The sequence below is a fragment of the Strix uralensis genome, chromosome 2 (assembly GCF_047716275.1).
Source record: "Strix uralensis isolate ZFMK-TIS-50842 chromosome 2, bStrUra1, whole genome shotgun sequence".
Taxonomy (NCBI): Eukaryota; Metazoa; Chordata; class Aves; order Strigiformes; family Strigidae; genus Strix; species Strix uralensis.
Genome location: NC_133973.1, coordinates 51,444,170 through 51,470,561, shown reverse-complemented (window position 1 = coordinate 51,470,561; position 26,392 = coordinate 51,444,170). Strand labels below are relative to the sequence as shown.

At 43.4% G+C, this 26,392-nt stretch overlaps 1 protein-coding gene across 5 annotated transcripts in view; it reads right to left on the bottom strand.

Annotated features, from left to right (window-relative positions):
* Positions 1-86: 86 nt before the first annotated feature.
* The window catches only part of PHKA2 (phosphorylase kinase regulatory subunit alpha 2), a 49,016-nt gene continuing 22,710 nt past the window's right edge, over positions 87-26,392 (bottom strand). For 3 of the 5 annotated variants that reach the window (XM_074858689.1, XM_074858690.1, XM_074858691.1), the window contains 16 exons: positions 25,397-25,541; positions 24,871-24,949; positions 23,828-23,991; positions 23,004-23,177; positions 21,789-21,877; positions 20,529-20,662; positions 17,877-18,033; positions 16,320-16,399; positions 15,993-16,071; positions 15,738-15,867; positions 13,920-14,021; positions 13,191-13,309; positions 8,625-8,792; positions 7,023-7,076; positions 5,456-5,656; positions 87-4,970 (listed from right to left, as the gene is read on the bottom strand). In XM_074858689.1, coding sequence (XP_074714790.1) covers positions 4,797-4,970; positions 5,456-5,656; positions 7,023-7,076; positions 8,625-8,792; positions 13,191-13,309; positions 13,920-14,021; positions 15,738-15,867; positions 15,993-16,071; positions 16,320-16,399; positions 17,877-18,033; positions 20,529-20,662; positions 21,789-21,877; positions 23,004-23,177; positions 23,828-23,991; positions 24,871-24,949; positions 25,397-25,541 — 2,049 coding nt within the window. In that variant the 3' untranslated portion in view covers positions 87-4,796. Of the gene's footprint in view, positions 4,971-5,455; positions 5,657-7,022; positions 7,077-8,049; positions 8,160-8,624; positions 8,793-10,694; positions 10,743-13,190; positions 13,310-13,919; positions 14,022-15,737; positions 15,868-15,992; positions 16,072-16,319; positions 16,400-17,876; positions 18,034-20,528; positions 20,663-21,788; positions 21,878-23,003; positions 23,178-23,827; positions 23,992-24,870; positions 24,950-25,396; positions 25,542-26,392 lie in introns of those variants that run through there. The other 2 variants (XM_074858692.1, XR_012627538.1) reach the window with 2 other exon arrangements.

Genomic DNA, 26,392 nt, shown 5'->3' with positions numbered 1-26,392 from the left:
GCATTACCTGATTTAGCCTCAGTAAACACAATGTGCATGAAGGTCCAGCCTAGCCCATCTTTAAATTTTAATAGCGAGAGATCAGCTAAGTAAAGTAGCTAGGTTTTATTTAATTACGGTGTTCAAAGTACAAAACAAAAGCATCCTTCCCAGTTTATCATCACAGAATGTAACAGCAGCCCAAGCTCAAGGCACTGCTGTTTTTCTTAAATCTTTTTTTCTAGAATACAAAATATTTCTTCAGAAGTATTTTGTAACTTGACAGATCAATGAACAAACATGCACACGCTTATTTCTATTGCTTAGGGGAGGGGGAAAGAAAAATCTTTTAAAAGTGCAAATGAAATTTACAGTAACATTTTAATAGCATTGGTAATATTGAATGTATATTTTTAGCATGCATTTACTGTGATCTGTGCCCCATGAGGATCGGTCCCACCTTATTCCAGTGGGGTGACAAAAAGGCTCCACCCAAGACAGACAACCACCACAGCACGTGGGGGGCTCTTGCTTCCTGCCGCTGGTTTCCTTGCTGTGGGCACGAAGCGACAAGCTGGAGCGGGACAGCGCAGCACCCAAGTCCTCCTGTGCCGCCATCCCTCCCACCCCTGGAGAAGAGGCAAAGCCAGGGTGGGTGTGCAACAGAAGGGGGGAGCTCAGGAACATGGCGGACAGCTGAGCTGTCCCCCTCCAACACCATGCGCTCCAAGCAACCCCAACACGCGGTTGAGGGAGGCTCACCTCGAGGGGCCGCTTCATGAGGGGGGACGTAGGGGTACGGGCATGAGGCAGCACCTCACTGGGTGGCAGTGGGAAGAGGTTCCTGGGGACACAGCACTGACGTGTGAGAGGAGCTGAGTCATCCAGCCAAAACAGGCGGAAGCCGGCCCTGCCAGCTGCTGGCAGCACACAAGAGCCCCCCTACCCCTACCAGACGAAGCGGGGTGGCAGGGGGAGTAACTGTGAAACATCTAATGGCACTCCAGACTAAAACTGGGGGTGGGAGAGAGCCCAGCTACTTGTACTGAAATCCAAGCTGTTCGAGCTGAAGCTCTTCGTCCATAACCCCCACTCCCAACCCTTTTTTTTTTTGTCCCAGAATTTTATGCAGCAGCTACTTTATATTACAGCTCCTCTGAGCAGGGCCTGAACCAGCCTGCAGCTGAGTGCCCAAACTCCTGTCCACAGGTACAGATGCCACCACCTCTCTCTCTCTCCCGCTTTCTGGGCAACTCTGCTCCCACCCCCGGACCACACCAGCAGTGCCCAGTGCTGGGCCTGCACTGGCCCAGGCTCTCACTTCACAGAAGCCCCGGGCAGCTGCCGGGGGGGTGACCCAGCCCACAGCACCCCGTGCCCACAGGGGTGCAGCCCGGGGGTTTCGCTACCCACCATGCAAAGTGACCGACCCTTTTTAGGACTGCCAGGGACCGCCCAGCTCGCCTCCGCCTCCCAGGAACACGCCGGGCTTTCTCCCTGAGGAAGGAGACCACACCGAGCAGGACAGAAGCCAGACAAGCTTTGTACCCCAACCGTTGGGTTTTCACATTCACTCGTAGGAACAGCAGCTGAGGGAGACTAACGCTCCTTCTGATCTGCCCAGTTTGACAAACTTGTGGTCACACAGCAGCGGGGAGAAGGAAACAGCTGTGAGGCAGTGAGCAGGGAGGGCGCCCGCTCTGGAACTGTTCTGGCCAGTGCTGGCCCCCAGCCCCGGTTCTGCCTGCTGCCCCCCAACCCCCCCAAGCTGTGCAGGTGCCTCTGGCCCCACAGCCAAAAACCACTGAGGGCAGCGGTGCCCGTCAGACTGGAATGACGGGGTCTCGGGTCTATTTTAATTTATTAATGCCCTCGTTTCTGAGGCACAGGATGCGTCTGTTTGCCTTTGCCTTCCTTCCATAAATGAATTTCCAGGACTTGACGTTGGCCATGTCATCCTCTGCAGGCTCTCCTGGGAAGCCCGACAGCCAACTGCAGCCTCTGCCAATTAGCTCAGCCCACACAAACTGCAAAGTCGTCATGTATTTTAGCTGGGGGTGCACCCCCACCACCGCCAATGCCAGCTCTGCTTTGCAGCAGCTTAACACATGCACACAGGTGGATCCCCAGCAAAGCAGGGGGCTACATAAAACCTTAGTTGCTTAATTAGGTCTGCACTGAAATGTGACTTTCCAGTTGGAATGGTTCTTCGGTCCAAGTAGTAACGCAGCAGCAAGTTGCTGCTGTGCCCGACCTGGAGGTAACACGAGTTTCCCTTCCACCAGCTGTGTGTTTTGGAATCCCACCCTTCACCACCAGCTACCCAAACTCTTCAGATTAGCACATAAACACTTTCCAAGTGCCGGCACTCTGTGTGGTAATTGATCACGACAATCATAAAAATACCAAAACCTTGGTCATACTACGAATTTCAAATTAAAGATACCAGTGATACTCTCATCAAAAAAAAAAAAAGTGTTCAGGGGTGTCCAGGTATGTTTGGCCATAGGCTCTATTGCTTTAAACTTCAACACAGCTGCATGTAAAACCAACTACATCACCCTTCTTGTTTCTGAAAACAAGATCACACTGCAGGTAAATAAAGAGTCTGAGGGAAAATCGTCTCCTATCTCTCACAATCTAGGATTCAATAAGAAAAGCAAAAATAACGCTACTACTGACTTTTTGTATGATATCCAATAGTAAAAGAAACCATCATACAGGCTCTTGCATGCTCACGCTCTGCACTGTCACATCTGTCAGCTTAAACTAGACAAAGGATTTTACTTTCGTTTACTGGGAAACAAGCTAAGTGATCTCTCACAATACATATGAAAAAAAACCCCAAAAAATCCATAGTGAAGGCAAAACCCTACAAAACAAGCACCACGCCAATAAAATGCCATCCACACCCAAGTGCCAAATTGTACCTGAACCGTACCGTTATACGAGCCCCTCAACGGGCTCGCAGTTTTCACGGGGGTCAACACAGTAGGTGCCTCTCTCAGAGCATCCAGTCCAAGGGCTCCTAGGCCCTTGGCCACCAAGCTCTCCCGGTCTCTGCAAAACCAGGAAATCTCCTCCTAAGGCCTCCCACACCTTCGGTCTCTTGCACCAGCATCCAGATGTTGTTACAGCAGCAGCAACTCTGGAGGGACAGCGGGCGGGCTGGCGTGGCCCTGGGGAGCTCAGCCTTCCCGCAATCATGGGTGCTGGGAACTGGCCAGCAAGACAGGGGTTTACTTTCCTCCTTTCATCAAGGTATTTCAGGTATTGTATAAAACTGGAACCAAAACCCTCGTTCTCATAAAGCACCACATACTACTGTTACAAAAAAAAAAAGTTTTCAAATCCTGTAAAAACAGCATCTTATGCTTTGAAAGAGTGGAGGGGGTTCTCACAGACATATCCTTATCAGGCTTATTAGCGCAGAAAATACTTACTTTTACAGGCCTTATCTGCTCTTTTCCCCTCTACCTGGCAAGACAGAATCTCTCTGATCCTCTCTGCTGGCATGGCAGCAGTGCCACACACCTCCACACTGCCAAGGGAGCCCGTGGCTGTGGGAGAGGCTAAAGCTACAGCCACTTTCTTAAGCTGTCAGCCAGATGTGTGCTGGCTGGTGGCAAAACACAAGGAAAACGGCAGCCGATGCCTGGGGTAAAGCAGGGTTTCCCCTCCAGAGGCAGCCCACCTCTGTTTTCAGTTTCCATGGCCATGGAGCCATTTCCCTGTAGGACACAGCTATTGCAGCAGCGCGGAGCAGCTGCAGAAACTGGTTTCCAGTGGACAGATTCAAGGCAGAGGCACTAACCTGGGAGTGGAAGGGAGACTTCCAGGCACCCCATCCCTAACTACATGTGACAAGTGTGACTCCAAAAAAAAAAAAAAAAAAAAAAGGGAAAAGGAAAAAAAGAGAAACATCAAAGCCTTCCATAAACTCACGCTGCACTGGAAGGTGGCAATTATGCCCTTCTTAACTCTGAGACTATTTGCAAGGGAAAGGATCGGGAGACTTGGAAAGGGTGCTCGAGTGGAAGAGGTTTGTCTTGCTCCACTCAGACAAAAGGATTACAGGCATAAAACTGTCTGTCACCTTGGAGAAGCTGGAGTCTGGAGATTTTGCCTCCGAAGCCTTGGGGATGCAGGGAAGGAAGCTATTTTGTTCAAATTAAAGACAGATGCAGCTTCCTGAGAGAGGATCTCCTCCCAAATTAGTGGATATTGTAAGACATTTGTCTCTACTGGCATTAGCCCTGCACTGACTAGGTGCAAATGAGATGAGAATCAGGAGAAATGTGCATTAGAAATATCACCTGGTTACTTCCAAGTTATTCCTGTTCCTCTAATTTACATTTCCCTGGATGCTTCACACTGTGCCTTAGTGATTCACAATGATGTACATTTACACACAGCAGGACAAAAATTAATGAGTTCCATCACTTCCCTTATTTGGAAGACTTTATGCCTGAGATACAGCTCCTTCGTTTTACGCCTTTTGATCTCCACAGAGTAATCTGTTTTCCCCTTGGCAGAACTGTGTAATTCTCACTAATTTAATATGAATTACATTTATGCACTTTGGGCAGAATAAGCCTCATCGTTTGTTATTTCTAACACACTCTCTTAAACCCAGGCAAGCCAGCCAAATTCCACCTGCCTGTCCCCCGCAGGTAGGCATGCACATAGCGTGACAACCAGTGTCAAATGCTGAGGTAGTGCACGGCACACACACATGCAGCAACTAAACAAGAGGTTTATGACAGGGAAATGGGGAGAAAGAGCTTCTGAGACTTCCCTCCGGCACGAGGCATCGCTTATTGCATCGCACAGCCTGTGCTAGGCAGGAAATCATGTAAATAAATAATGATGGCTTTTGTTAGGTATGTCATGGTGCCATAGGCCCCACTCGGAGCACTGTCATAAAAAAAGTGGCAAATTCCTGTGGCTACGTCTTTCTCCAAGATGCTACCAGTAGCTCCAAATGATTTCTGAAAAGACACAAGCAAAGAAGTAGGGAAAGTTAGGCATGCATGCTTATTTACTGGAAAAAACCCGCCACGTTATGATTTTACATTTCTGCTGAATACTGAAAGCAACTCTTCCTTCCCTCATGAAAACCTTAATCAGGATTATTATAGGACCCACATGACTTAGTTGGCTCAGTGTAAGTAAATGAGGAACATTTTTGTCCTCTGGGGGGGCAGGTGGGATTACTCAAATATTGGTACTTCTAATGCCTTGGTAGAGCAAAACTTCACTTCAATCTACCCACTTACTTCAGAGCTTGTTAGCCACTGTAATTTTATTCCCTTTGAAATCTTCCAAATATATTTCCAGAAGATACTTAAGTGATTTGGTCTGTCTTTGTAGGGGAAAGAATAATGATAAAATCAAGCTCGTCACACATATTACAAAAGGAGCAGAGGACAATTTTCAAATGAGGAGGTTTCCCACCTCTGCCCTTTGAACTCACCAGCTCCTGCAGAAACAGGTCATTGGCCACGTGCACAATTCGATCCACGTGGATGATGCCCCCGATGCTGTTCACCTCAATGTCAGAGAGGAACGTGAGAACGAGAATAGCTTCCACCAAGAGCTGCCTGTACTCAGGCTGGGGTACGTGGTTCAGCACCGACTCCACATGCACAGCAAACTTGATTTCGCACGGGGTCATCTGGCAAGTTTGAGTGGAAATGGGAAGAAAAACTGACAAATCCAAAAGACTAGTTCGCCACATCCTGCAAGCACTTTAAAACATATGCTCCTCTCTGCACACAGGGGTAGACTGACAAGCGAACAAAATGTTTGTGTGGCTTCAGCACTTACAGAAACTTTTTCTGTTGCTAGGCCCTGATCCTGCAAGCACTTATGCAACTTCCAGAAGAGTGCTCCAGCCCCGCAACCCATCACACACACAGTTTAGTTACACACAGGAACTGCTGAATGTTAGCTGGCATATTAACTCTTTGCTCCTCAGGCTCTGGTCTCAAACACTTCTGTCTTGTAAATATCTTTCTGGCATTGCAGGTTAGTTGCAAAGCCAAAATGACCACTGGAGTTTTAAAAATAACCACCTGCTTAGAGTGAATGCTTTTCCACACAGAGCTATAGCTATATTATGTGTAGAGCGGCCTAATTTGCAGTGGCATAGCTCTATGGATGTTATGTGAAAGGCTGCTGCCTTAGGAGGTGTGTGCTTATTTCGTTTGATTCCTTTAAACAGAAAAATTCAATACTGTCTAGGTCTGATAGGCTAAAAATATAAGCCTATTTATCTACACAACAGGAATAAATACAGGTCTCCATTCTGCAAAAAAATGCTTAAATTTGGCAGAGAATTCCAGCTCCTCTCTTCAGATGTTACCAACATCCCTCACAAGATAAGGAAGCCAGAGACAAATCTGAGGGAACCAGACAGCAAAACAGTCTCAGGCACACAAGCACCTCTCTTGTGCTGACAGATTACTGTTCACAAGAGTTTGTTTTACAGATGTGAACTCAAAACTTGCCAGAGCACCTAAAGACAAAGTGGCAATCCAACTAAGGAAAAGAAACGTAAGCAAAGGTTATGGATTTAAAGAGTCAAAGCTTTGGTTAGAAACAATCCTCCTTAATTGGTATTTACTTTTGAGACTGTGATGCCAAAACACACTGGCTGCTGTTGCAGCATATTAAAAAAAAATAAGTGGCAAATGACGTGTCTGCTTCATTCCAACAAGGCTGCGCTTTCTCCTCCCCCTGCCCGAAGGGCTGCCACCAGCCGCCCTCTTTCAAGCACCGCTCTGCGGGCACGCGGGGTCAGTGAAGGCGAGCGGGCAGGGGAGAAAACCTTCCACAAACCCGCTCCCAGGCCTGCTGGGCAGGAACTCATCTGCACAGCCCCAGGGAAGCTGGCAGAGGTGCTGGGGAAAGACCCCGATCTACCAGCCTTCTTAAAACCAAGGATCTGCAACAGCAGCCCCACTGCGTCTTACATTGTCAAACCAAACATTCAGTCTAGGAAACGTTCAGGCTAGGAAATTGTTGGCATTTTACCGTACCTCTCTGGTGGTTGAAGAAGGAAGGACATACCCATCAATGGACAGACCATGGCACTGAAACAACATTTTGACAATGAAATTACAGTCTTGCAAGTAAATCTGAGGATTTTTTGTTCTAAGCCAATATGTAACAACTTTCAATTAAAAAAACAAACAAAAAACCCCAAACAAAACCAACAAAATCTGTTAAAAATATTATTTCACCTTGGCTGAAGAAGTTATTATGTAACCTGGCAAACATTAGGAGTAGCCTGACATGACACGCAGTGAGCGAGCTGTGTTCCAGTCCAGCTACTGAAAGGGAAGAAAGTACTTAGAGAGCCACTACAGCAAGAGGCACACAAAGGAGGAAAACAAATCAATGAGAACATTCTGTGGGAAAGGATGTAGAAATAAAAGATAATGCAAAAGCACAACCACAAAAGTAAGAAGCTTTATTTTTCTTTTTTGCTAAAACAACATTTAGATCCAGGGCACCACAACTCAAAGATGTCAACGTGTTGTGATGCTTGGACATGGGCCACCAGCAGTGGGGGAGAGGTGGTAGGAATACCAAATGGTATACAAGAAAAGAGTGACAAAACCTAAAAGGTGAGAAGGCAGGCTAAAGAATGACACATCTGGGTACCTGAGGTACAGAAACGCACCAAGAAGAGAAAGATTTTATGGACAGTCCGAAGAGAGTTTAAGAATGAAATACTGAAGACAATCTAAATAAGCACAATTGATTTTAATAGCCAGAGAAACCATTCACATACTCCCAGCTGTTATGTTAGGCCAGGACAGGAGCGATGCTCACTCTACTGAAAGATCCCATTAATAAATAGCCACAATGTCATATATGACTTGTCTTGGCTGACATCAAGACTAACAGCTTCAGCGTAAGTGATTTGAGAAGGACAACCAAAATCAACCTAAGCCGGTGATGCACATTTTTCCCAACTGTGTAGGCATGAGCAGCTCAGTGCTGCAGGGTGTCAAATGCTGGCTTCCATCCAGCAAAGCAGAAGAACAGGTGCATAATCACCTTGAAATGAGTAAAAATTCAATAATTCCCCTCTCCTCCTTCCTGCAGAGCTGCTTCAACACATTTCCATACCCCTGATCTCCAAGGTGCTGGCAAGGACTTACTTTTCACTTAAAAACAAACAAAAAAATGTTAGGAATGCCATACAGCTCAGAAGGGCCAGCAAGACATTTTGGAAGAGTCAGTGCAGTTTCCTACTTCATTCCTCGCAGCCTTTCAGAGCTGGCGCACAGGAACTGCACAGCATTGCAGTGCCCCTCAGCAGCACTGACCACAACAACTTCCATTAGGCCACGGGCAATGCAAAACAGACAGTGGTGGAACAGAATCATTCCACTGAAATTCAGCACCACTGGTTTCAGAGGAAAATACACTTTCAAAACCAAACACGTGAACTTGCGTTAATGAAGCCTTTTACATTCAAGAGACACACTCCTATTAATGACTGTAGTTTCCACCAGTCTTCCAGCTGAAGACCAACTTCAGCTCCTGGCAACAGGCCACCTCTGGACCACCGCCTCTCCAAATTACCATACAGCTGGCTTGCTGCCTGCCTTCCACAGCTGTCAACTTACCTTCTGAAGGATTTTCCACACTTTCTCATAAAAGCCCACAGGAACTCTGTTAATAGCACCATCAAGCCTCCTTCTGCGCAGCCACTGCCCTTTCCGGTCACCCCAGCTCGAGTCTCCACTGGAGCCAGTAGGAGAAGTACTAGTGGGAGATGATGGAGTACTACTCCTCTGTAAGAAACATTAAAGCCTTGGTTAGTTGCTTTCTACCACCCCAAGTGCTACACCTGGTGAATACATCATTCTGTCACCTCAGAACCAGGGAAAAAATACAGGCTATGTCATACAAGATGACAGAGTAGGACTGATCGCTTTCTGTCCCCTTCACAACAAGCTTCACTTCTGCAGTACTTCAATCATTTCTCAACAAAACTGGCAAGCAGTTCAACAAGGCACAACCAAGTAAATTTCACTGCTTGGTTCAACACAAGGCATGACTATTTTAACAAGCATGAGCTGGCTGGCAGGGCAGTGTCACTGGTGTGCAAGATGGTGGGATTTGCAGGTAGGTCTGACTTGGACTTCAGGCTCAGTGTTGTAAGAGAACCAAAGGGTCCCTAAGTCCAGCTACGGAGGTCCTCCATGAAAAACCTCCATTAAAGTAAGTAGATTAAAAATTGACTTCATGTGGTCATGTAATCATCACACCTGCCTCTCTGTAAGTATCAGTCTTGTTTCCTTTATTGTCACTACTGCTCTATTATTTTACCCTACCAGACTTGAAGACTAAATTAGACAGCAAATCATGCTCAAATTTGTGGCACTACCACCAAATACTTGTTCCCATTTCCACACATGCAGACTGCCCACTCTCTGCACTCCCAGAGACCCCGTGCTCTTCTGTTCCTTTTTGCACAGTTCTTACTTTCAGCCCAGAAAGGACTACACCAACAGCCCCATCTCAAATCCCATCATCTCCAGGTAAGAAACTACCTGAGCAAAGTACCAGGGAAGAAGGAAAATAAGACCAAAAAATGTATGTTTGCAAAGGGTAGGCTCACTGATTCTACACAGCCAAGCTCTGCAAAAAGGCTGGCAAAGGAAAACAGTTTATTTCCACTCCTGCTGGTGTCAGTGAGGCACAGGTGGTGTTCCCCTGATGTTCTGATGCATGCTATTCCTTTCCACTGCACACTGACCAAGACAGACAGAACTTCCTCAACCCCGCTGAGCAGATCTAGGGGATCCAGAGGTCAGCAAGAGGGTCGGTGCCAAAGCAAAGAAATCCATCTGCACCCAATAATTAATCTGGTTATTCAGGTGGTTCAGAGAAGCAAAGATCTCACTGAACAATTCTGTGCACTTGAATCAAACACACAGCTGAAGCCTGCTTTTCTGCACTGGTACGTGGGGAAGAGAGAGGCAACAGCAACCTGGCAGTTGTCAGGCCAGGCCACAGGGCTAGTGGTGCTCTGCAGTTGGGTCTTTAGGACACCTGGTAGGTGCACCATGGGCAGCAGGTCTGCATGAGAACCATGAATCACAACCGCCAGTTCAAAGTGCACAAGGAGCTGCAAACTTTCCATCTCTTCACGACAGATTTGGAGCCTCAGACTTACTTTAATTGTTGAGGTTTCTGTTGGAAAAATATTTAAACGATTATCTTCCTTCTTAACAGTGAGAACTTAAGAAGAACCACAGTTCTCTGCCTTGAAAGATGACAACTGCCTGAGGAGATACCCGTGCCCATAAACCCCCTGTCTCAGCAACCTGAAGCTATTCTGGGTTCATTACTGTCCAGGGACTGCCAGCATTTATCAACGCTACATAACTTTTAAATACTGATGACACCTGTAACATAATCCACCATCAAGTACCTAAATCTGCCATAGTGCTTTATCTGCTACAACTGTTTAAGCTTCACAAGAACTAAGTGGATCTAAATGTGACACTCAACTTCTATGAAAAGGTTACTAATGAGAATTGATTCCCAACGAAGATGAACAAGACAAAGAGGTAGGGTTTGAAAACAAGTTTTTACGCAGAGGAAGTCACAGGAGGTGTCTAGAGCTAAGACCCTTGCACACACACACAGAGTGAAGAGCAGGTGCAGAGCTGCAGACGGTGTTTTACCATGGAAGCAAACATGCTGCTGGACATGGAGTGGCCCTCATGAAAGAGCTACAAAACAAAAACAGACACCAACACATCAGACAGCCAGCCATGACAGAACAGAACATAAACAAGGTTAAGTAACCCATCCTTGCAAAGACAAGAAATATGGAATAAGCTCAGGTACTGGGGGAAAACTGCAACAGCCCCTGGCCTCTTGCAGCGCTGCACTTCAGCTGACCTCAGGGCAGCTGCTGCCAATTCCCAGGGTCACCATGAGGCAGACCCCGCCAGGCCAGGAGCCTATTTGGCAGTCACGAGCTGCCCACGCCATCCACTGAGCTCCAAGCATGGCCAACACAAACCCTCACCGTTTAAGATCCATGCAAAAGCTTTCCTGTGACTCAGGGCTGGGAAAAAACCCCAGGCTCCCCACTTCCATTCCTCATTCGCCCAGCAGCTTCTCTTTGCACGAGAAGGTCATCTTGCTGCTGGGCAGCGCTGAACAAACAGCTGCAAAGCAAAACTTTTGCTGAAATGTGGATGCAGCATCTCAGACTCCCAGTGCTTTTCTGTAACTGTCCACTCCAAGCCAGTCCTCCTAATTAAGTGTCAACGGTTCCAACCCAGGCAAAGGCTTGATGTTCGGACTCAAGAAACAACAGCAGCAAAGGACAGAGCTGCAGTTGCTCAACACCTGAGCTCTGGTGCAAAGAGATGTTATTACAAGTACTTGAAGTATTCCTTGTAACACAAAGCCGATTTCCCCCCATCCCTGGCAAAATGACATTAAATTAGTATCTAGTGAATTATTCAGAGAATGCAGTGAGATGTGGCAGGAAGCAGTATGAATGGCAAGGTGGGTGGAACAAAAATAAAACCAGCCAACTCCTCCTCTGTGCGAAATACCAAGCTTCCATCTAATGCAAAAGCAACTCAGGAACTACATTTCCAACCTCGACAAAGGTCCAAGTGTTTCAGCTCAGGCTCACCTCTATATTTAAAACAAAATAATGCTGCCACCTGGTGACTAGACCCTCTTCCTTCCTGAAAAGGCCCTGAAGTCAGACACCTGCCATACGACTGCGAGCCCTGCTCAGACTGAACCCCCAAAGTCACTTCAGGGCCTATGGACAGCAGCTAGCAGCACCTTCACAGCCACAGCCATACCATGAGGCTCGGCCACGACGATGCTCAGGAAGCGGCACGGCTCAAACACGGCTCAAACACGGGTCTCATGAGACAGACACTGTTCATTTCACAGGTGCCTTTGCTTCCCTGCCTGATCGTGTCCTATGAAGAATCATTAACTGATCTTTACTGTCACCATCAAACACTCCATGTCAAGACCATGCAGAAATGCCACTCGTTTCCGAAGGCTTATTGAGCAACTCTGTTTCATACAATCAAAGGAAAACACCAATACTTCCTTAGAAACTTAGAGAAATGGTCTCAGATTAGAGGAAACAGGCTTACTCATTAAGATTTAAAAAACAGGTTACAAATATAGGGCCCTTTGTGTTGGAAGGGACCTTTAAAGATCATGTAGTCCATGCCATGGGCACCTTCCACTAGACCAGGTTGCTCAAAGCCCCGTCCAACCTGGTCTTGAACACTTCCAGGGAGGGGGCAGCCACAACTTCTCTGGACAACCTGTTCCAGCGTCTCACCACCCTCACAATAAAGAATTTCTTCCTTATATCTAAACTTACTGGCTTTCAGTTTAAAACCATTGCCCCTTGTCCTGTCACTACAGGCCCTGGTAAAAAGCATCTCTTCATCTTTATATATTGAAAGGCTGCAATAAGGTCTCCCCAGAGCCTTCTCTTCTCCAGGCTGAACAACCCAGGCTGAAAAATATAGAACCATTCTTTTAAATGTATTTTATTAGACCACTACCTTCCTATTTATCTAGAGCAAAAGAAAACTACTAATAGAAACACAAAACAGAGAAATCAGAAACACTCATTACAAAACCATCAGTTACATTCATTCAGAATATTCTGGTTGTGTTTTCTGTAATATCTCTCCATATACTCAGCTGCTGTGTAAATTAAACTATTGAACCTAAATATATACATATATTCTAGCAATAATCACCCTCCATTCATAAAGAAACAAAACAGGAAGAAAACAAACCATTTCTTTTCCAAGGGTATCTTTTCCAAAAGGCACGTGGACCACTTTAGCAACTTGGGCAGAGTACAAGAATGAACACTGTTTGCATGAAAGCTTCACTTTGTACATCTGACTTTTCCTTAGCTAAAGATGATAAAAGAGCTGTTTTAAAGTTGATGCCATGAATGCATGAGAGTTTGTTCAAGTTCTCCTATATCTAGCACGTGAAACAAGAACAAAAAAGGAAGCACATTTTTTGGAGGAAACATCCCCTTATTGCCTATTTAGTGATCATCTTTAAAACAAAGGATCTTTGGAAACTTCTGTCAATTACCAAGAATAAAACCACAGTTCCAGAACAGCTGCATTTTCTGATGAGCATTGGCAGAAAACCCTCACCTGCTTCATCTCACTCTTCAGTTTAGTAATACCACTTCTTTCTGGTTTGGTTGCTCCAGAATGCCCCATTTCATGAATAGAAATCGCAGGGCTAGATGAAGAGGAATCTACAGGTCGCACTAAAAGAAGCAAATGGACATTTTTAAAATTCTAGGGGTAGAAAAATAGATTAAACTGTATCTAGAAGTTAAACACATATCCTTTCAGAAGTGTACAATGCTCTGGGTGACAGCATCCTTTCAAATCACATCAATAGTTCAAACCTGACTGCATCAAGTAAGGGGCCTAGATCCATACTTGGACATCAGGGCTTGATTTTCCAAGACACTGAACAATTGTAGCTGTAAAAGATGTCAGAGTTGCAGTGAGTCTGTGGGTGCCTAATGAACCCAGCAGACAGTTGACATGCCCACTGGGAATATCTGGGCAGCACACACATGCTCCTTGAGGTTGGTTTATTCTGGTCGCATAAATTTTTTTCATTTTAAAAGTTTCCCTTCATATAACTGAAAACTTGATACAATCTTATTTCAGTGCAGGACAGCTTCCATTGTATTTGTTTGGTTTATTCCACAGCAGACATAAACATGTAGTGGCCACCCATGATTAATACATCAGCTATACCTCTATTTTACATGCTAAGAGGGTAGATTCCTACTTATACAACAATATAACTTTACATTTATAGTTCTCACTTAACATATACGAGTACCCAGGTGGACAACTTACAGCTTCTTTCCACTCCGAACTCTTTTCCACTGAGAATATGGTGTAGGAGATTTTTCATATCAAAGGGGCTTAGATTCATCAAACTCTCTGAAGCTTCTTCACCTAGTTAAAAAAAAAAAGAAAAAAAAAAAAAGAGACAAACATCACTATAGGTGGCTTTATAGCTTGTTTTCCTAAGTAAATTGCTGATGAATGAAGTTCAGTCACATTTACCTTTGTGGCTAACGCTTCCTTTAAAAAAATTAATATGTAGGCTCACATTTCAAAGAAAATACATTTCAGGATTAAACAACAAACACTGCATGGAAATAACACTATTTGCATTAGCGAATATTATGCTGCAGCATGTGCGAAATTTCTCACTGAAGCTGATGATGAGAAAGGAGTTGCTTCGTTGTAGAGCAAGATCACCTGGAAAGGCATTATGGCCAGCTCCCAACAGCAGATGACATGTAGATCTAAATTACACTACCAGAGTTATCCTATAAAAAATGCATGTGTGTGGAAGGCTTGTGTTTTATTTGATTAAAGGATCATGATTGTAAGTGAGAGATAGAAGAAGCACATACATACACATGAGCACACACGTGTGCACAGACAAATCTCCCACAGAACACGGGAAGGCAGCAAGGAAGCTGAGGGCAGTGTACAAAGCAGCTGGTGTTTAAGGCTAGGAGTAACAAAAGGGACCCCAGGAAAGACAGGCTTTGCCCTGTGAACAAAGCAGCTTCTGCTATTCAGCTACACGTTTGGGGGAAACAGGGCTTTCTGGACACTCTTCATACAGAAATAGAATTATCCCAGAAAATTACTTGTCTCCTTTTGTCAGCATCTCCTAAGGGAAAAACCTGCTACCCCCCAGTGACAGCCAGCCACTCAAGTTAGAGAGCAGCAGCATCCTAAGTGGGTTCCACCTAACCAACTACCAGGGACCCCACCCCTCTTCATTCCACAAGGGAGAAAATCGTGGTGACCAGAAAATATCCTTCCACAAAGTTACCACCCTTTAGGATGTGCTAGGGCGTTAGAAACGGTAGCAAGGCTGAGCCACAAAAATACGGCCCAGATCATGCTCCTAAGTGTCAGCATTTGACTATATATTTGTGGCATTAACTTGATTACTTTTCACGACTGCTTCTTCCAACGGGAAAAATTCTTCAGCAATTTTTCTGATCTCTCTTCAGTCACGATTTCTCTATAGTTTCACTTTTCTCTTCCAAAAAGTGTTTTATAATATTTCTGCTTTGCATCACTTGTTTGTTACTTACTACTTGAGTTTTTGTAGAGCATATGCAACATCTTGGTGGCCTGTAAGAATTTTTTTTTACTGACTTCCTGGCAAAATAACGTATCACTAGCTGAAATCTAAACAGCAAATATGTTTCAACTAAGCATATTCAAGGGGAGAAGGCTCACACATAAAAGGAAGAAGATCAGAAGTTACTTTGAATAAAAACTACCACAACTATGAATTAAGGGTCAAACATTCAGAAGATATGCAGGGCCCTAATTCTCATTGACATTAGTGGCACTGTGTCCCTAAAAACACACACACGTGCAATTTGATCACCTGGACCTCAAATGTTTACTGCAAGTCATGGGACTTAAGTATTTAATATCCACTTCAGTTTGAATAACCGGGCAGTGGGGGGACAGGAATCTTTCATTAAGTCAAAGAGAGAAGTTATTTTCAAAGTTTGTAACTGCGCATGCTGAACGAAGTTAATAAAAGGATTTAACACATATAAATGAAAAATCAACCCGTGAGGTGAAGCAGAAATAATGCCTTAAGTACCCTTATGATAAAATTGCTCTTACCTGAGCATTTCAGACTTCGAGCCAGCTCAGTGGCCATCACCTGAATTATCAGACCAATGCGGAGCCTGAGCATCTCCACAAAAAGACTAGGCTGTGACCGGACATACATCGCCAAGTACATAATTATTTCCTGTAAGGACAAATCCATAAGGGCACCCATTCAGAACAGGTCCTCTTGGCTTTCGCAGCCACAGAGCAAGCACTGGCACCACACTGGGTGCTGCTGAAAGAACCCTTTGTAGCTGTGCTGCATACCTGTGTCAGGACCGCAATACTGATGTCTTGGCCGCTGGCTTCGTAAATAAGATCTATGAGCTCCTCAGGTGGCAGTGGGCTGCAAGAAGGCAAACCACGGTGAGCAGTGACTCAGGCACCCGCTATTAACTTCTTGAACAAGCACTGGAACCAAGTCACCCAGAAACATCTTTGCACCGCAAAGGTGCCTATGTTTCTGCCTGGGTGGCTGCAATTCCTTCTGAAGGTGAGGAGTAAATTTTAAAACAAGACAACAGCAGCAGAACAGTACTGGCAGGAAGACGAAGGGCAGGTTGCTTCTGTAACTGAGGCAGAGCTCCAACTTACGTGGTAATGATTTTCTCGCGGGGTTCTGGTGGCAGGCCCACTGTCAGTTGCTTGTGGTGTGACAGAAGGTCTGTGCATGCCTATCACAATGCAACAGAAAGCAAGAGACCTTTCTCTGAGTCATGTGGAAGCGATACAGCTTTTAAAGTCCCCAAAATGAAGCATTTCCTTAGCAATTTTTAAGTGCATTTCTATTAATTACTAGACATGCAGATCCAGCAGAATGCTGCTGATTAGTTGCCAAAGGTCCCCTGAGGTCAACAGGGCTATGAAAGTCTGCCCAGGCTGAAAGCCTGCTTCCCGCTCGGTGAAATCAGCAGCATAATGATTAGGGACTCCAGTGGGGCTGGCAGATCAATAAAGGACTTTATCCTTTATCATAAGATAAATGTTTGGTTTTTATTTAAGACAAAAAGCGTTTTTAATCAATGAAAAACTTGGCAGTATTAGCTAAAAAAAAAAAATCCTGCATAATATATCTCTTAAAACAAACAAAAACTGAACATATTGCATCACATTCCTGAATTCGGCACTCTGATACATTCTGAAATAGGTGCTTCCCCCAGTACCACAGTGTTTACTCTTTTAGATCAACCTCCTTTAAAAGTGGGTGTTCAGTTTACGTGTTTTAGCATCCTGAATGAGAGACTTCACAGAGCAATGTTCCTCTGATTTCAAAGAGTCTCTTTTCCCTCCCTTAACATGGAACAAAACTCTCTTCCTCCCCAATTCTTTATCAGTATCTTCTCAATTTAACATACACGGCTTTCTGTGAGCATGCCTGTACTGCTCGTTCATCATGTGTTGAGGATGGAAAAGGTTATGCGCTTAATGAAGTACCATGCAGGGTGATTATCACAAATTGCTCCCCGCAGATACGACTGTCACTAAAACAAGGCATCCTAGGTGTGACAGTCAAAGCTTTGAAAATGGCCATGAATTAGAGAAAGAGCTCTTCAGAAATATGCAGTGATAAGTAGGAAATTAAACAAATAATTTAGAGTACTTGAGAGGAAACATTTTTGTAAAGTTCAAAATCAAATCTGTACCCTTACAGTTGATTTTTCCTGTTACCATTTAATAGTGCCAGATATTTTAATGCCTCTGAACACCCACGCACATGGCAGACTGTCTGCCCAATGGGATGGAAATCAGCAGGGCATGTTTTTGCATCATTGCCAGCACCTTGACATACTGGTGCTCCAAAAGTCTTCATGCTATCACAATAGCAATAGACAATAACCAATGACAACTACAGCTTTCAAAGCACACAATTAAGCTTCTCCAATTAACAGAGATGAAACAAAGCCTTCACAATCATTTACAGTGTGACATTCTCAGGCCATGCCAACATTAGCACAGTTCACAGTACAGATGAAAGGTAAAGATGTCGTAGTAAGATTTTTAGATGAGAAAAGCAACCAATGTTTACTGAGAAATGCTGCACTATGTATGTTGTGAAGACCAGAAGAGCAAGCACAAGCCCCACCAGCAAACTCGTAGTTTTATCTCTGTTTCCAGGCAGGAAACTGAACCAGCATTATTTATATTACATACCTCAGCCAGGACTTCCACTCGCTTTTTGAGTATACCAGAAATATAACGGATTAAGCCCCACTCTTGATTGAGGCCTGCCTTTCTGTAGAGCTCGTTGAGTAGGCAATGAACAGTGACACCGTACTGTCCATCCAGCTCTGTGTCCCAGTCAGCACCTCTGCCAGAAAAGACACAAAAGGTAACTGTCATCAGATAAAATGCTACACTGCTTAACCTTACCACACAACAAGCAGTCTGATTTTGATCGCATTGCCCATTTTGGTAACAGAATTTAGTAGTACATGGGACGTGGGCCTTCACCAGTAATCGGTTATAGGTGGACAAAACCCTCTTGATACCAGGAACTTTCATATTAACTTGAGCACTCATTTAGCCATGAGACTGTGACTTCAAAGCAACCACCCAAAGGATTTCCCACCAGACTTTGAGCATGCACACAGACACTTTGCTGGAGGAATGATCCATGTGGTGCTTTTTCAGAGCAGAATTCAGCAATGTCTTCAGCACTGCTGAAGACTGCACCCATTTTTCAGATGCCTCAGGGGACTCCTAAGTTTTTTGCCCTGGCTCTTTCTTAGCTATTAACTAAGCTTCCATGCTGCTTATGCCATTACTGAAAAAGCAAAGGAGATTTCTGTTCCTCTTCTGGTTTTGAAATTCACTGCACTATGGCTTCTCTTTGATAATGTTTTGAAGCGTCAGAATGACCTTTCACATCCTGCTGGAGAGACAGAGTCCAGCAGAAGACCACCTGCCTGCACAACAGAGACTAATACAAGTCAATAGCGTGGCTTGTATCAGAAACAGTGTGGCCAGCGGGCCTAGGGAAGTGATCTTACCCCTGTACTTGGCACTGGTGAGGCACCACCTCGAATACTGTGTTCAGTTTTAGGCCCCTCACTACAAGAAAGACATTGGGGTGCTGAAGCATGTCCAAAGAAGGGCAATGAAGCTGGTGAAGGGTCTAGAGCACAAGTCCTGTGAGGAGCAGCTGAGGGAATTGGGGTTGTTTAGCCTGGAGAAGAGGAGGCTGAGGGGAGACCTTATCGCTCTCTACAACTACCTGAAAGGAGGTTGCAGAGAGGTGGTTGTCGGTCTCTTCTTGTCCTGGTTTAACCAGGATAGGGTTAAGTTTCCCCAGCAGTGGGGGGGGAGCTCTAGCCGGGTTATTCAGATACCATGCGGACGTCACATCCTGGCAGGTCACATTTTCCTGACGCGGGAGCGCGGTGCACTCGTGGTTTTGTACATCGTGCTTCAAACTGCTGTATTTGGTAGCTATTTTGCTCTGTTCATTGCTATCACTATTACTGTTATTGTTACTGTTGTTGTTTGTTGTGTTGCTATTGCACTGTTGTATTAAACCTTTCCTTATTTCAGTCTTGGGGCTTTGTATTTCACTCCCTTTGTGGGGGAGGGGCAGCGGCCGCGTGGTCTCAGACCCCGGCAGAGGCTAAACCACCACACTTCTCCCAAGTAACAAGCAATAGAATAAGAAGAAATGGCCTCAAGTTGTGCCAGAGGAGGTTTAGATTGGATATTAGGAAAAATTTCTTCCCCAAAAGGGTTGTCAAGCATTGGAACAGGCTGCCCAGGGAAGTGGTGGAGTCACCATTCCTGGACGTATTTAAAAGACATGGAGATGTGGCGCTTTGGGACATGGTTTAGTGGTAGAATCGGCAGTGCTGGGTTAACAGTTGGACTTGATGATCTTAAAGGTCTTTTCCAACCTCAACGACTCTATGACTCCCATGGTGAAACAAGTCCAGAACAGGCAATTAAGGGTGCTACATGTAGTTAAACTACAAAATGATAATTTTTCAGGATTTCCTTTGCTCTTTAAGAGAGGCTGCTAAAAATTTTACTTGGGAAATCAAGATCAAAAAAAGAGGTCCTCACAGGAGAAAGACTAAAATAAACAAAAATACAATCTTTGTAGCAGGAAGGAAGACCATTGGTGATGAACAAATGCCTGTCTTTGCACCCAAAGCTAACTTCCTGACAGGTTCTAGCAGTATTCTCCTGCACAGGAAAAAAAGCCCAATAAATGCACTCCAGAAGATGATTCCATTGGTTTGTATTTGCATTTTGTTCCCATGAAACCTATTTAAATAGCAGCTGTTTAACCAGCCCCAGCTGCTGGGGTTAGACTGTTTCCAAGAATGTTCTGAGAGCACCAAGTTTTAGCCAGTGGTACACTTAATCATGCAGAGGGATTAGAGGGAAAATAGTGACTACTCATTCAAATTGCATTTTGCCTTTAGTTAGAAAACGACAAGATGAAGTTTCCCTCCACTTCTCTTCTTGTGTATAAAAATCACACCAAATCTTTGTGAACTTAACAGAATGCCACAAATATTGCAAGGTGTGTTCTCATTCATGGAAAGGATTTGTGCATTTCACTTCTGAGCCTTGGAGCCTGTATGTATTCACAACTGTGTGCCAATCAGCTCTGAAATTTGCACAAATTATTTTTTGTGTCCAAATTATTTATGTAATTAAGCTAACTGAAAATACGCCTGTTAAAGCATAAAATATTTTAACCTCTTCCCTCAAAACACAACCCTGAACAGTGGAAAGCTTTTACACAAGAATAACCAGATAGTTGTGACAAAACTTAAAGGTGCTGAAGTTTATACTCAGACAACTCACTTTAGTATATGCAAGATATATAAGATATCTGCTTGATCATGGAGCGTTGGACATTCCTTCAGCTGCTCAACAAGCTTCCTGCAATCCAAATCACCATGAGCATCTTTAGGTAAGTGCAAAACATTTTCACGGTCCTGATAACAAAGATGGATGATTCAAAGAAATTATCTTCAAAAAAGTAGCAGATGATTCAAAACTTAACTACGCAATAATACAACAGAATTACAACATACCTCTGCACCTGAAATACAGACACATCACATATTTCTTGCCAGACTACTGCAAACATGAAAAGGAGACTAATCCCAGGAAACGCAACACCCAGAATGGAATTTTGTCTCTAGTTTTGGTTCAATCAACAAGCAAAGCCATTTTTATGACAAAACAAATATTTTGTCAAAGAAGGAAACCAAATTATTTACATGCTTTTCCTGTCATCTGCTGTTACTTGTAAAGAGAAAAGGAGGATACTACCTTTTTTAAAGTTGAAATAATTTAGACCTTTTTCAGTTCCATCTCTAACCTGTATATATGTGGTGCTTTATGAATACAGCTGTTGCCACCATAAATTTTCCAGGCTTATGAAAGTTACACGCTAATTAATCAGATGATGCAATCCTGTAGTGAGTTCTTGGATGAAGAGAAGTTTTGTTTAATAAGCTATTCAGAAATTTATATGGTCCTAAAATACCATTTCCACAAACAGATCAGAATCCTTCAGGAGGCTGGATACAACCTCCTGTAAGCATTCTCAGCAGCTGGTCACACATACTAAGACAAAGCAAGTGCCCAGCACAATCCCTTCCTTCACACCTTGTAGTGGGATTTGGCTGGTGCCTTAAGGATGTCTGTCCTTTCACATACTCCCCTCCTGCCCAGACATTACTATAAGTAGCATTTCTTGGAGAACACTTCTAAAAGGCCGTGAACATCCCATCCTTCTCTTTGTGTGTCCAGTTAGAACTAAAGATGATGACTTAACCTCTGGCCTTTAAAAATAAGCACCTATTATATTATTTTCTGTTTTGCACACACAATTAAAAATTTTCCACTTGATAATGTCTATTTAAGCAAAAACCCTTCACCCAGCCAAAAAATAAATTCCAAAACAAGGGAGTAGCTATCCGGTGTCTCAGACAGAATGGCTTGTCTGTGAAGGAAAGAAAATAAGAACTAGCACAGGGTTTGGCTGGGAAACACAGGAAAGGCCACAGTATTGCGTCCTAAAACCACAAACAGCATAAAAATTCCACAGCTTACCTTTGTCTCAAAGAAATGAGGATTATCAACAAGATTCAGAGACTTCCGGTGCGTGTTCAGAACTTTAGTGGGAAGGGACATAGACACAGCTGAAAGCAAAGCCACCAGAAAAAAGAAAAAAAAGTCCGTTTCAGTAACATAAAAACTGGAAACACCTACATGAAGCAACTGCATGAGGCAAAACCAACAGAAATACCTCCAAGAGTCAAAATATAAAGGCAACACTTCTGAGATGCTGTGCGTGGAACTCAGAGACAAGCTCACATTCTGAACCTTATCTCCACGCAGGCTTGCTCCGAGAGCTTCTGAGATCACCATGCCAAAGGCTCAGGCGCTACGTGCTCAACTGATACCTCTTATGACAGCCCATGCCTCAGAAAACTATAGCCCAATGACCTGACCCTGCTAACTGTTATAAACATTTTAACAGGAAGTATCTGGAGAAAATGGTCTAACTGGTAAGCTATCCTAATTAAAATGATAATGGTAAATGCAGGCTAATGTTCTCTTAACTTCTTATGTTGAATTCAATAGAGGATCAGATGATGTGGCACGTGAAAGATGGGAGAAAAGCCTAACAAAAAGTCTTGGAAGTTATTAATTTACACTGAAGTTAAGGAAAGCCTTCCCATAACCAGGGCATTGAGTACTACATACCCACATATAAAACAATGCATATGTTGGAATCTACTTACAAATTCAGCCAAAGCATTACTTTGGTGTAAATCCTCCAATCAGTCTATTAGAAATGTAGCATAATTAGGAATACTGACCTCTCTCTCTATTCCATTTGTTCTTACAAATTTAGAAAGTACATGCGCATACTTATGTTTTTCTGGTATTGAAACATTTCATTCCACCACAACTTTATTAAGATAAGAAATATTTTGTATAAACAAAGACAAAAAAAAAGAATTCACTGACTCAGGTGCTAAAATTCTACCTAAGTGAGAAGCTGCAGCTGTTTCCATAACATTAACTTTGATTAAATGTTACATTTTATAGCAGGTTATTTATGTATACACCAAGATATGGGATACTGTGGGAACACAACAGTAACAGCTTGAGACTCATTCTTATTTCTTGATAACCACAACACACTCGTGCCACTAGTTCTTTTTAAACAGCAGAATTTTGAAATACTTGAACTTACCCCCTGTAGCACCCAAAACAGGTTTTCTATTACTATCACTAAGTAATAACAGGGAGAAATACCTGGAACCTCCAAGCCCTTTGTCTTGGCCATTATTGACAGTATCTCTTTTGTGGAATGGTTTGCACTGAACACAGATGGTTGATTCATAGTCTTTGAAGTTGGAGGCAGGTATGACCTCAGTGCTGTACTCTGCAGGACGTCATTTATATACTGATCCAGCTCATCCTGGCTTTCTAGTGTAACATATGTAAAAGCAAAGTTTATTAAAGGTAAAATTATAATTTATCAGTGCTTTTTTTTTTTCAAACATATCACTCTATTCTTGCTTATATAGAAGGACATACAAAAATGGAAGAATATCATAAGCAAGAGATCTTTAAGCTGAACAAATTGGAAAGAAAAAAAAACAAACAGTTTTTGACACTTTGAAAACAGTTACATTAAGAAGTGTTTTCCCCTTTGAAAGGAAGCAAAAGGGTTTTTATCTTGCTGGTAGTCCACAGATCATGATTGGACTCAATGATCTTAAAGGTCTTTTCCAACCTCAATGATTCTATGACTCTATCAGCTCTTCAACACAAGCTCTTGTCTATAACTCCTCACAGTCTCTTCCTCCCTCCAGACTCTTCCACACAACCCTTATCTGCTTACTCTTCAGACTCTGCTTTACTGCAGCAGTTACTGGTCAATGCATACTACGAACGCCGGAAGAATATGCACAAATACCTTCTCCAAATTAAGTCATGCAGGTACTGTCCTCAGACTGATGCATGAGAAACCTGAACAACTATCGACTGCACACAAAATAGAGAGCACTAGAGGTAAACCCAGGCTCTGCTGATAGAACCTGACAGAGAAAAAAATTGAAGTGAAAAAACACTACCTCTTTCACAGAAATCTGCTGGATAGCCTCCATATTCACTGTCAGGACTATTACGGCCTTCATTAGGGTCATCAGACAGTTTTATGTCACAGTCTGGATCCAGGAAGCTCAGATACGTATGAAAAGAGGTGGTAAGAAATTCTGATAGCTTGCCTATCTTCACCCTGCAAACAGGAACACATGCCAGAGAGCATTAACATCCACCACTTTCATACTGATTAATGCTCACTCAGCTTTCAACAACTCCAAAATTTATGAAACCTACTGTTAGATTCACCTTTGGTAACCACAAAGCAGCAGATACTGATACTAAGAAAAACAAACACAAAACAATAGTTGCCGATCCAGCTGGGTACTTACTGCTCCAGCTACTAACTGAACTTAACTGTGTTACGGTAACACCTACAGGCCTAACTCAAAGCCTAATTATGCAAGGTGCTGTATGTTTATAGAGACCCTGAACAAAGACCTAAACTCCAAGGATAATGCATGAGGAACTGGGGCTGAGAAGTTCCCATGAACAGCAGTGTCTTTTCACAGAACTGCAGTGCTGCTAAAAAACAGAAAGCACATCTGATTGTCAGAGAAGATACTGACTGAGGGTGGGCAAGCAGAAAGAGACTAGGGAGATACTGTAGCATCATACTAAATTGCTTTCATATGTAGGTGAATGAAACACATAAGCTTACAAGTACTACATGTAATTCATGTTTAAAACACGTCCAATAACTGTGAAAGATAATTACTTCTTAAAAACAGAAGCACAGCCAAGACCAAGTTTTTCGTATTTCCAAAGGTCTGATGTGTTTTTCCCTTATCCATTAATGGCAGTCAGAGATGGCACACCTCTTGGGGGATAGATCTTTCACACTGCATCTGAGGTCCAGCTACCACCTGATTGCCACATAATAATTAAAGCTGAAACTTCTCTCTCTGCAGAGTTCCAGCACAAGGTCTGTGCACTATCACAAGTTCAAAACTGAAACTTGTAAGGATTTAATTGAAAAATTATGGAGAGACCCATTTGAGGGTTCTGACATTACCTTGCACCTCCAAAATAACCATCCTCTAATTTTCTTATGGTGGCAAGAACTGCTGGATGAATGTCAGTACCATCATCAACTAAAAAAGAATAATGGAAGAGTTGAAGCTTACTAACACGTTCTTAAATTATCATCTCCAAATAAACTGTATTACTGGGTGTTGTCTCCAAATAAATCAGACAAATTTAAAATAGAAGCGACAGCTGTTATCAATACTAACTTATTCAAAAAACCCCAAACAAACAAGCAAACAAAAACCAACCCACTCAAGACAAGTTCCAAGGGATTTCTATCAAATTTCTTTGCACAGAAATAGTGTGGAGATGATGGGGAGATGAAAGGACATAAAGAGGGAGTAAAACCAAAATTAAGTATTACCATGTCATCTAAATTCAGCATATACTTGGGAAAGTTAAACTGTACTTCTGATGTTAAAACTCATGCCACCTCTCTCCCCTCAAACCAACTTCCATCCTACTCCTCTGCAGTAATCTACTCTGCTTGAAACAGAGAAAATTAAGTTTACCAAGCATTGTGTGGGTGATGGGAAATGTCAGGGTTGGTCTCCCTGTCATCCTCCAACAAGAAGTGAGGTAGGCCAGCTCTGTCTTGAGCATCTCCACAATCATCTGATTGTCTAGAGCCAGATAGAAGTGATGCTGGTCAGTAAACTAGAGAACAGAGAAATATGGCATATGAGTAGCTGTCAGTGCTCTCCTTATTTTTTTCCATCTCCTCCCTTAAACCATTCACAAAAGCTGTATGAGCTATTCTTGACTACAACACAAACTGCACGAAATAACCACACAAGGCCTGTGACTGTGAAAAAGAAACCCATCCTTGTGCAGAGTCCATTTTCTTACACTTGTAGGTTGACCATGAAAGAAGAAAGCCATACAAATAAAAAAGCAGACAATCACACCCATGAAGTAGAATCTTCCCAATGATGAATTACAGTAACCTATGATCTAGAAGATGGAAGTACGCTAGATGTGGAAGAAAAAACTAAAAATAGCAACAAACCCAATAAATAGTCTTAAGGGCATGGTGGGGACTGGGAACTAATAACTGTATGTCTCTTGGGGACAAACTGAAAGTCAAGCAGAATACAGAAAAGCTAGCAGTTACTGTGGAAAAAAGGTACATTACATGTACAATGATAAAGTGTGCTGTCCCTACTACAGAGGAAAGCCAGGAACCACAGTAAGAGATTATTATGGCTACTTCAGGAGCTGAAAACCAAAAAATCTGGACAAACAATGGAAAGCATGTCAAAGCAGCCCCAGCAAAACTTAAGGAAGCACCTAAACCTTGGGGAGGGCTGAAAAAGGAGGCTGGGTTGTAAAATAAACACCAATTAGTAAGACACATAGGGGTCAAGGAGAAAACATCCTGTAAAGGCATCAGAAGTAATAGGAAAACATAGAAACTGTAGGTCTGTTAATAAAGAAAGAAAGGAGGTAGGAAGAGAGGACACAGACAAGCTGAAGCGTTCTATGCTGTTTTCACTGACAGAAGAAAA